The 12,717-nt window shown below is 30.9% G+C and overlaps 1 protein-coding gene across 1 annotated transcript in view; it reads right to left on the reverse strand.

The window, feature by feature from the left end:
• Positions 1-5,825: 5,825 nt before the first annotated feature.
• Positions 5,826-12,717, reverse strand: part of LOC106470968 (synaptogenesis protein syg-2-like) — a 74,522-nt gene continuing 67,630 nt past the window's right edge. Inside the window, exons 12-14 of the mRNA XM_022399609.1 lie at positions 10,541-10,608; positions 10,021-10,142; positions 5,826-5,932 (exon numbers count right to left, since the gene is read on the reverse strand). Of these exons, the coding sequence (XP_022255317.1) occupies positions 10,072-10,142; positions 10,541-10,608 (139 nt within the window). The 3' untranslated portion in view covers positions 5,826-5,932; positions 10,021-10,071. The remainder of the gene's footprint in view (positions 5,933-10,020; positions 10,143-10,540; positions 10,609-12,717) is intronic.

The raw sequence follows: 12,717 nt of genomic DNA on the forward strand, positions 1-12,717 counted from the left end.
AAATGTAATCCATTTAAAAATTACATATCAATTAATATTACTCTCTTCGTTCACATTGGTAGCTAGCGTGATTTAAACAAATATGCTTACTTAACACTAACTTCCTGTTAGAGCAAGCTGTCTACTTATAGTGACACTAAAAATCAATCTGGTCCTGAATGTAGCTAATTAATGACACTTTTGTTATAGTCTTACTAATAAAGATTATAATTCATTGTTTGGTTGGTTTGGTACTCTGGGTTTTAATGATATTTACTACCGTGATCCCACAAGGCTCAGCCAGATTAGGAGATTTAGGTAAGTATTAAGTAAATATAATAAAAAGTTTAGTAATAGATAATAAAATTAAAAAGTAGCAGAATTGGATATATTAAATATTCCAACCAATTCTGGTTATAAAAGTAACAATAAAGAAGAGATATAGTGTATTATACTTACAGAACACATACACACAGCACCACAGATTTTATTTACGTTGAACAAAGTAACTTCAGTATAACTGCGTACAAGAAGAACTTTATATACTTCTCCCTGAAAACGGTTTGAGACCAATGAAAACCCATTAAACAGCTTCTACAGTTAACTCTAGAGGAGCATGGTATCCGAGATTAGTTATTACAACATGTGCTAATGTTTAGGTGTGGGATCATGTTGCTGGACATTCCAAGAGTAAGGTCAGAACTAACGTTTATGACGATATTCAATAGTAAATAAGAATCTAAACGAATACTTTAATCGTACAATAAATAGCATTGACTCTGTAATGCAAAGAAAACAATATGTCAAATATATTATAAGATGTGTCTAACACATATACTCTCATTAACTAACTTCTATTACTTAACAGAACATATATATAACAAGCATCAGGATGAAATACATAGAGTTAAATCTACTGTAAAAGCCGAAGGGTAAACGCAGTAAGCGTCGAGAAAGGCTCAATAATAATAATAAGATTTAGAAAGTTACAATAATCATAAATATGGTAAAGTAATTAGCAAAATTAACTAATTACTTAATGTCATTCTATATACGGAACTTTTATATAGCTGGTATTAATTGTACATAATAAACGTGTTCGTTTTAGAGCAAAGCCACATTGAACTATCTGTTGTGTTCTCCTCGGTAAAACCAGTTCATTAAACCGGTTCATTAGTACTCTAAATAATTTTCAAAATAATTAAGTAATGTTGTTGGATTAAAGTAATTTTTGTATTTATAATGATATAAGAGAAACCTGGATTTGTCAAAAATGAACGTGAGTTTTCGAGCTCTTTCTAAGAATCGTTTTAACATTATGCAAATTATATTGTATCTAATAAGCGGTGAGTAGTAAATATTGTAACATAACCTGTTTGGAATATTCGTATTTAGAAATTGAAAGTTTATAACTCCAAAGAGTCCATTTTATTGAAAACTTTAATATGAATGTTTGATTAATAATGATGAAACCTAAACTCGGATACTGTGTTTTGATTTGAGTGAAAGATAATTCGTTTGGCGATATTAAGAAAACCTTGATAATTAGGTATAAGAATATCATCGATATGTCTACAAGATATCTACTGATATCCAAAGCTTTGCTATAGCATTTCTTTCTAATTAATGGAATATATGGAAATTCCAGTTCGAATAAAGACAAATCTGTAACGTGTGGACTTTCAATGGATTCCTTGTATTTGTTGAAAGGTATATTGGCTAAAGTCCACAAATGTGTTGTTAAGTAAGAAATAAGAAGCCTGTAAGAATTTACTTAATGTGAAATGCTGGTAGTTTTTATAAGTGACAAAGAGTCCTATGTTTACTGACGCAGAGAATTATAAAAAAGGCCTTGAAATTGTTGACGAGAGGTTATTTTTAATTTTATTAATAAGAATACTAGTCTAAAGATCACTAAAGTCAATGTTCCAATTGTTATAGTTTCAAACCTTTAATTCTTCATTTACATGCAATGGAATTATTGATGATAAAGAAAATATTCAAACCAGTTTCTCTTTGACATTATTAGAGTATATATCTAAATTTTCTTTAATATCTTTCAGATATCCACTATTACAACTGAGAAATCTTTGTCGAAGATTTTTTAGCCCCAGCAATCATCCTGTATCTATATGATGTTTTATATGATTGGTATTCGCAAGTACTTTAGATGTCACATTGTAACAAAATGTACATCATAGACTAATAAAACTTTTCCATGTTGTGAGGTAGGAAATTATATTTTTATATTATTAGGGTTGTATTCATTTAATATTTCCTTCTATCGTTTAGGTTATGAATGAATTTTTAATTGCTTTAAAACGCTAACTCACCTTCTACATAATCATTTGTATTTTGAGTAAATACTTGTGTGTATGATGAAACTGACACCAGCTTCCCTAGCGGTGATGTATAGATACTATTAATATAGCAGAAGAGTATGTAAATTTATGATCACATGTGGTTGTACTCTTAGAATAAATACCCTGCCTTCAGTAAGTGAGAGGTAGAGAGCTGTTTTTCACTCGATATTGTTAGAAAGGTATTGTTAAAATTATTGTATTTGCTGTATTTGTTTTTTGGAACTAGAATAGGTATTTTTTTTTCTTTCTGGTTCTTTTTCCTGATTCCATTGTTATTGGTTTATTAATATTTATGATAAATTGTTTATTAATATTGTTGTGAATTCCTGACCAGGCACTTGTTTATTAACTATTTTGAACTTACTTTTAAATATTGTTATTGTGAATAAATTGTTTTATGTTGTTGAACCCTGACTTTTGAGGCGTGTTCATTTTAGACCTTTGCGATGTATAATACTTTTCTCATCCGTTTTAATGTGTTTTATACGCCTCGTTACCCGAAGGTCTTAATATGTTTGGCTCAAACCCAGTTCTTTACATAAAGGTATAAAATAAAGCATTTTACACATGAAAACAAAGTTGCTAGCTGCTTAATGGGTAAGCAAGATGATATATCAATTACTCGGTAATCTCTTTCTTTCTCATAATCCCCTGCCTCCCAAGTGTGTAGGCTTATAACCTAAAATCTGGGTTTCGATATCCGTTGTGGCACAGCACAGATAACCCATTGTGTAACTTTGCTTTTAACAACAAATAAATAAACTTAACCATGAAATGTTTATTGCTGTTAATAGTGAATTTCTTTAAGTATGTTATGCGTTTTATGGATTACGTCTTTAACTTTATTATCCATTTCCTAAATAGGATTTTTTTTACTTCGTTTAAGTAAAACTTTATTGATTGACGCACTAATTACTTTCAATTAATTTTAATTCCTGAAATTTACAACCTTTAGGTATTTATCAAAGAAATACGAATTTGTATTCCTTAAAATAATATTCTTTTACTTATTCTTTGAAGAAATTTTAAACCACCTATTAATGAAATATATATATATAGGTTTGTGGAATGAATTAAATCTGATTTCTAAACGATTTTGAGCACTCTCATTTTGATCATTACTCTATTTGTGTATCTGAGCCGACCTAATGAGGCTCTGTGTTAAGAGAAATGCGTCGTCGGCTATAGACTTAATGTGCTTGAAATACTATTGTACCCACTTCTTACAAACAAAAACCGTGGGGAGCTAACTAAAGACTAATATTAGAAATTTAACAGGTCCGATATCAATATCTCAAGACAAGTATAATTAACTTTAATAATGTTTCGCTATCTCGAAAAAAAAAATAACATCATAAGAGTTTTTGTTCTAACAAATGGCTTATATAAATAGTGTTCCGATCATTACTGTTTTTATTCTAGTCCAGCTGCTTTGATGAGCTCTGTATTTAGCGAAATGTGTCTACGGAAATGGATGTGGCGAACATGGTTTGGTTAAAATACTATAATAGGAAACGAATAATTTGTTTGTTTGTTCTTAAGCAAAAATATAAACAATACTGTACCAACTACGGCTATTGAAACGCTTCTTTTAGATTTAAAAGTCCCCAAACTTACCGTTGAACTACAGGAAGTGACTAAATAAGGATTTTGCGTTACACATATAATAGGCTTAATAGTTGACTAAATAAGGATTTTGCGTTACACATATAGTAGACTTAATAGTTGAAAACAAAAACTAACTACACTGATTATAATCAATTTTACTTGTCATAAAACATTACTATGAAGCCTACTATATGTGTAACGAAAATCCTTATTTAGTCAAAAGTTATACGTACATTTAATTATGTGCCAGCATCGAGTTTAACACTTCAGACATGCGTAATTTATTTCCTTTTAACTCAAATCTAATAATATGCATCTTTTCAGTTATTAAAGCAACAGAATAAGTAATCATACACGCACTTGTTTTATAAAATTCTATTCTCAATGTAATAGTTGGTTGTCGAATAACTATTTGCGTTTACAGGACTATAATATCTGATAACTTAATATTATGGGACTGCACGTCAAGACATGTTGTAGAGAATAGTGGGTGTGTCATGTTCATTGTTCTGGTGTGGCAACCGAGCCACTTCTAATGATTATGTCAAAAGAGGGCATTGCTCTAGCATTCTTAATACTTTTAGACATGACAGTTCGCATAACAAATAGGCTAAATGAAAACCAGTTTGTTATGATAACACTAACATGCCAAATTATCAAATATCCCCAGTGTTAAAATTAAGAAACTCGTTCATTTTAGTCATATAAAACAAAATTATTGATTATTTAAGGATTTCTGGGTTTCCATTAAGCTCCTCTTCCTTACAAAATCATGTGAACTTTTTCACATCGGACAACCTAGATGTTTTATAACGGAAAACATAACCTGTTTTAGCAATAATTATTGGTTCATAAGTTTAGTAAGAATTATTTTCCTAGTTAGGAAAAAAACACTAAGGTTACTAAAGTTTTTCTACCGTTGTACAACAAATCGGTGATTTTTTTCCTGAATCGTAATTAAATTTATGTAAATAATAATAGTAATAATACTTAAAATGATAATACTTATAACAGCTCCAAAAGTAATTTCTCTTTGTTCTTAAGGGTTTTTATGGAAAAAAATTATAAAACCTAGATGAAATGTTAAAAAAAATGTAAAACTCGGAACCATTGCTTCATTCTGTTGAATTTAAATTGATCTTATCAGAACAGTACGAAAACTTGTGTTGCACCAGCTCAAGCAGTTGCTTACCCTCCCTTACCCGAAACTTTAAACTTTCGAATTAAAGGATCAAAATATAAGATGCGATCAGTTTGACAATTTATTCTAATTTTCAGATAGGAACGTTAAATATATTTCACTCGTGTTTTAATGTGTTACGAAGGAGCTTACATGCAGGGGTAATAGTATTCCCAAAGTTTAAGTAATTTGTACGTTTTGGTTCAATTTTTAAGACATATAACACCAAAGCTGGCAGATTATTATAGTTTTAGTATACTAAGAAAGAAAATATTTTAGCCCTATTAATGAGCCAGATAAATGTAAGTTATTAGAAAATAGCATTTTAAGACTTTTCTTATCAGAAAGTAAACAAATGCTTTCGTTAAGGTTATCCTAGTTACTAGGATAATGATTTATTTGTAGCTCATTTGTTTATTTTTAATATGGTGATAGATATTAATTACTAACGATGACGTACAGGATTGTAATATCTAAATAGTCGACAAGGAACCTTGAAGGACGTGTTTTCTTAATCTCATTATAATACATATTTTAATTTGTATATTTACAGAGTACGAGATTTGTAAGTTAACTTTAAAATACGTGGTTTAAAGATACAGTTTATTGGTGTATATCTTTTATAGAAGCTTTTTATTGATGATCAAATATAATTAAAATCTCACGAAGAAAATGATATTACACTTAACACTGATAAACATTCACGGTTGAATGTTTCGTTCCTCAGTGTTTCTTCCGTCTGTCATCAGATGTTTTCATCACAAAACCACACATCTTTTGTCAAGGTTTCCTTGTTGTTCATCTGAAATATATTATTTTAAAATTGTATCCGACAGAATATAACACGATATATTACCAAATACAACAGAAACTAGTGGGATAATGAATAAGTTTCTTGAAATAATGAATCACGTAAGTAAGTGAACGAATATCTTATAGTTGCATTAGCCACCCATTAGCTCACTGGTAAGTTTGAAGGCTTATAACGCTAAAAACATGGCTTCAATACCAGTTGTAGGTACACCACCCCTTCCACTAATGGTAAGTTAGGTTTTACCGAGTATCCTTGAAAACAAGATAAAATGTTTGAAACTGTTTTTTTTTTTCAGGCTGGTTATCTGTCCTTTATATGTAATATTATCAAAGTGGGGTGGAAGAGATTTTGAGTTATCTCCTGGAGTGTTATGAAGACGACATGTTATGATTAAAGTGTTGATCAGGGTAGGGTGGAAGAGATTTTGAGTTATCTCCTGGTGTGTTATGAAGACGACGTGTTATGATTAAAGTGTTGATCAGGGTAGGGTGGAAGAGATTTTGACTTATCTCCTGGAGTGTTATGAAGGCAACATGTTATGATTAAAGTGTTGATCAAGGTGGGGTGGATGAGATTTTGCTCAGTTTTGTAGTCACTACTGTTCAAGTTTAGACTTCTCCTCCTTCTCTCATCGTCGTTATTTAGATTGGTGTTAATGTTGGTTGATTCATTGTCGTTGATTTTTCATTCATTTGGGGGGGGGGGTAAAACATCATGTTAATATCGTCAAGTTTAACAGAAAAAGCAAAGTTCGGACCTTTTACTTCCAACATTGTATAACAGGCGAATGAAATATATTTTACAATAACATTTTATAACAATTTTAAAGAACATTATTATTTGTGATAAATACGTGTACTGTACACTAAAAGTAAACAAAATGAAATACAGACTTTTCAACGTACCATTTATAAGCAGTTAATAAAACTATGTCCCCCAGTGGCACAGCGGTATGTCTGCGGACCTACAACGTTAAAAACCGGGTTTCGATACCCTTGCTGGGCAGAGCACAGATAGCCCATTGTGTAGCTTTGTGCTTAATTACAAACAAACAAACAATGAAACTTTCTTATTTGTTTCCAAAAGCTACAGAATGGGTTATCTAAAGCTTTAAGTAATCTACCGGTTGTGTTAAACTTAATCAAAATCTGACAACACAAATATAAAGTATAATACATGACATACTGAACGTCATTAAAACACACTCAAACATTCCAACTTCTCTGAGATTCAACAATTAAAACCCTCATACTCGCCATTACCGGAATTTTGTGGTCTTTGAAGACACACACCCAATTTCTCTGTAAGACCTATTGTTTCAATTTGTGCATTCATCCACAAAGGATTCTTCATGATTATCGGGTAAAGTTTAAATAGCCTTTTGACTCTAGGACCTAGTTACTTAAATAGAACCCCAATTTTTTTTACAGAAGTTCACAAATACTCACGTAAACCTACGGACGGACAGCATTCTGTTGAGTGTTGATGGGGTTGCATACCTATTGAAGAAACAACAATAACTACCATCGAAGAAAATTCTAATACCATAGACATTCTGTGATTATCGACTGATTTAATAGAATCGGATATTTCATGTATCCTGTGTAACGGTTATTTGGAACTGATATTCACCAACAAATCCAGGGTATTAATAGGATTGTAGTAGTTGTTTTTGTTGTTTTCATTGACTTTATCCAAACAAAAACTATATCTGTCTGAAAACAGAAACTAATTTTGGTCCTGAATTCTGGTATCGCTACATAGATGACATATTTGATACTTGGAACCACGTGATGGAACACCTAATTGATCTACTTCAATAAGTCACATCCCAAATAGAATGTCACTCTTGAAATCTCAAACTATACGTCCACACTTGCCTTCCTGGACACTTTACTAATACTTAAATATGTTAAAATATTACCATCTCCACATAGAAAATCATAAAAATTCGATAACTTTACACTATGAGTCACACCATCCTGTAGCGAAGAGACTGATTATGGGTCAACTACTTAGAATACACAAAACGTGTTCAGACCCAAAAACACGGTATGGAAAAAAATCACTGGGCTTAGACAAAACGGCTACCCAAATACATACATAACACATACATTTTCGACGATTGGAAGAACGAACAAGAAAGATGCATTGAGGAAACATATCCTCGCTACATGGGTAATACCGTATATCAGTAATGCCTGGTTTTTGTATGATTCTAACTGGGAGATCAAAGTCATACTTAGTTTCTGTATGATTCTAACTGGGAGATCAAAGTCATACCCGATTTCTGTATGATTCTAACTTGGAGAACAAAGTCATACTTGGTTTCTGTATGATTCTAACCGGGAGACTGGACATTTTGATAGCCTTTGTCAGCTTATGACTTTGGTCTCCAAGTTAGAATCATATAGAAACCAGGTATGACTTTAAAACAATTTCTTACTTAATCAACTTTCATGCCCAATTCACAGGGTAACTCCTTAAATATGAGAACACAGTGTTTAACAAAGAATATCATGTACCAACCATCTATATTGGAGAAACTGGAAGGCCCTCCCATGACCTTATTATGTTTAATAGAGAATATCATGTACCCACAATCAATATTGGAGGACATGGAAGGCCCTTCCATGACCGTATTATGTTTAACAAAGAATATCATGTACCAACCATATTATATAGGAGAAACTGGGAGGCTCTTCCATGACCGTATTATGTTTAATAAAGAATATCATGTACCAACCATATTATATTGAAGAAATTGGAAGGCTCTTCCATGACCGTATTATGCTTAACAAAGAATATCATGTACCCACCATCAATATTGGAGAACCTGGGAGGCTTTTCCATGACCGTATTATGTTTAACAAAGAATATCACGTACCAACCATCTATATTGGAGAACCTGGGATGCTTTTCCATGACCGTATTAGTGAACTTATTCAGAACATAAATGAACCAGAGATGGAGACAAAAAAAGTGCAATGGCTTAACACTATACCTTAAATCATGGTATATCAAAGATGGATTGTACAATAACGTTTAAAATTCTAATAAGATCCGACCATTTCTTAGATCGGAAAAGTAAGGAATCGCTTCTTAAAGAAAAATATAAACTAATAACAAACAACGTAAATTTAACTAAATTTCTTGTGGATAATAACTTATTTACTTTGTTTAGTTTTGTTTAACTTCCCCGTTTAGGTTTTCTGTGTACTATGTAAGATATTGTTTTCTTATATAACAATTATACGTTTATATTATTTTGTTTACGTAAGTTCCACGTGCTTTGTAATAAAAGGAACAGACACTTACACGGTATTTTCTTGTGTTTAGTTTAATTCTTATACTATAACGGTCTTAATATGAGTGGTAGAGGTCATTGCAGGAATTGCATGCTTCTGATGAAGCCGAAATGTTGGGCAACTAAAACAACTTGTAATATTCTGTGAAGTTCATAATCTTTATTTATCTATAATTACGTGTACTTTATTCCATTCAGCATCAAGAAGATTCAAAAATTAAAAGATCTTCCTTAAAATGTTGTTTTTAATTTATGTCTTAGTGGTGTATAACCAGTTAAATAATGATGTATGAAATATAACCACTAAGCAAACATGAAGAGTGATCTAATAGATGTCTCACGCGATATGTTGCTTCAAGAAGTTCAATTATGTGTTCATTTTCTTATCTCTGTTGGAATTTTGGTTTGTTTTATATACTTGACACTTTACAATCCAAAAAAACATAGATTACTCGTTTATTATGCTTAAAAGGATGCCATATATTATTCCGATATAAAAACTTCCAACACTTTGAGCTTCATATACATAGGGTTTACTTTATAAATCAAAACTGTGTTTCATAGTGTCATATTTTACTTAACGAACTGAATTTTGAAAAGATTTATACACGAGGTATTATGATTTTATGATCAATGCACATTAAAATACAACTTATTAATAGATGTTATTTGTCTGCATGTAAATAAAGTTTTGTATTTCGCTTCTTCCATTACTCTCACTATAAATATATAAACATTTTCTGCCATTTTCATTTTTAATTATTCTTACCTTACGTATTAATCCTTAGATGTTCTTCACTTAATAATCGTTCATATCAAACTATACGCTGTTCTCTACTTTTGAACTTACACCAGCTTCTGTTGTTCGCCTGAGCAGTGTGACCTTTTCAACTATAAACAGAGAACAAAATTAGTGGTTTTCACGTTTAATTAATTAATATTTTTAAAAGCAGCATCAGTTAATGAGGACCAATTGCTCCATGATATTTTTAAGTGTGTTTTTCTTATCGCAATATTCAGTTATTCCACTTTAAGAAATGTTTAACACATGAGTCTTGAGATAAATGACTTGTTAATCAAATACAAATTAAGTAATAATTAACTAATTTTACGTAGTTAAAAAATGAGAGTCGAACTACATTACTGTTATTAGAAAAGGAACTGATAACATACGTAAAATTTAAAAATACAAATGGCAATTGTCTAAACAATTAACATATAATAGACAAAATATTATCATGAATCACTATAATTAAACATGTGTGGTTTAAAATCCAAAATGGACCTACCTACAGGCACAGTTTCCCTTAGTACAGTTGTTGTTCTTGTCTGAGAAGTAGAACGTAGAGAAAGTTCCCTAGAAAATACAGTTTTCTGTCTTGGATTAATCATACTATACTATAAATCCAACTTGCCTTTCCACTATATGCAAAACACTAAATAGCAGTGACTTTTGGATGACTTTTACTCATTCTACTGCAACGATTAGATAAGGGTTTAAACAGTGTGATATATTTATATGATCAATATAAAATCCCTCAGTTTCGTCCTATAAATTACTATAATGTATTTATTTAACATAGTTCAAACTTTTTATGCTAACAGATAAAACTCCATAGACTATTTAACACGATTAATCTCAGTGTAAAATATTTCTTTATTAGATGTGTAGTTAAACAATATATTTATTTTATCGGTAATATTTTATTTTTTAGAATAAATATGTGTGTGTGTGTGTTTAAATATATGTAAGAATGTACCTTTTAATTAAACATTTTAATTTCATAAGTATAATTATATATATATAATGTAGTTGTAGTGTATATATATATATATTTGTTTGGTTTTTATTTACCTCAATACTGAGAATCATAAAATCTGATTACACCAGTAGAACCTCCGAAGGAAGAGGGGAAAGGGGGAGAGCAGAGCCTTCGCTCACGCTGTTCTTCATCACATACTGAAATTTCTGGTTCGAAACTTAAAATTGAAAAGTTTTTTTTGTTGACAAATAAGCTGCTTCAGATTAAATTTACTTAAAGTCGGCTGGATTTTTATTACTACCAAGGCTCATTTTCTCAAAATTCTACGTCACAGCTACGAAAACCCGATGTAAGGAATAACGAAGATAAAAAATGATGTTACAATAAAAGCTTCAGTCACAAACTCGAGATCAGAATCGACGTGTTTTACGATATACTTTTCAATTATAATAACAAAATATACTTGTACCATGAATTTCCCCAACAAGACATTTCTGCTTTATATTAAACGATGAACACATTGCGAAAACTGAGACAAAAAAAAATAAAATTCGTCTACAGGAGAATATGAGGCGCCATATTAAATAGTGTCAAGTTTGGTCTAGCATTTTTTGTTTTTTGTCCAAATATTATACTCAGCTCCTTTAGATAAATAAATGAAAATACATGAAATACAACCGTAGTAAAATTGCAGTTAATATTGCTCACGAAAATAAGGCAAGCATATACAGTTTTTCATGCAATTCAATAAAAATAGAAACTGATGTTAAAGTCTAAAAATCTCTCATATGCTCATACTTATATATATAGAATAATTAACCAATATTAAATAAATATTATAGTTGTAAGTGTTTCAAATAATTAAAATACACGCACAGCTTCTAGACACCTAAATTACGTCTATTGGACTGACATTGAAAATATCAATAGCAACACGAATTCAATAGGCCTAATATTTGTGATAAAATAATTGAAATTATATATATATATATGTATATATACATTCTTGTTAATTTGTCCATTTCGCACTCCTATCCAAAGGTATCAAAATTATGCATAAATAGTGTTTCATATAAATGTTTGTCTTTTAACATTCAAGGCGAGTACAGCCCAGTGGGAAAGAGGGGGGGGGGCGTGCTGTGCTGTTAATACGACGTACCATGGTTGAGATTAATTAAAAAATTCGCATTTCCCACTTTGAGGTTGTCGTTGCATTATAAAAGTGACGGCCATATTCAACTTTCGATTAGAGTGGCCCAAGAGTTGGCAGTAGCTGGTGTTTACTGGCTGCCTTTCTTCTACAGTAGCTGGTGTTTACTGGCTGCCTTTCTTCTAGTCTATCACTTCAAACTTAGAGAATGCTTCAGTAGATAGTTCACGAGTAGCTTTCTACAAGATTAAACAAAACTCATCTTTCAGCTCATCTTACGACTTCTGGCATGGAAAGATGGCAGTGACTTACGACAAAAGATAGATATAAAGTAATATAATTACATACGTCTGGTTTAGAATCCGAAATGAACAAATGAACAAAAAAATGTAATAAAAATATCTTTAATTTAGCCTATTTTAACACAAGTATTAGACCCCCTTAGATGTTAATGTTTTGTGAGCTTTCAATGTCTACGCCATATTTTAGTGTATTGTTTGTTTGTTTTTGTTTAGTTATACATTTACATTAATTTTAAGAATCAGTAATGAAT

Source organism: Limulus polyphemus, unplaced genomic scaffold (assembly GCF_000517525.1).
Source record: "Limulus polyphemus unplaced genomic scaffold, Limulus_polyphemus-2.1.2 Scaffold4326, whole genome shotgun sequence".
Lineage (NCBI taxonomy): Eukaryota > Metazoa > Arthropoda > Merostomata > Xiphosura > Limulidae > Limulus > Limulus polyphemus.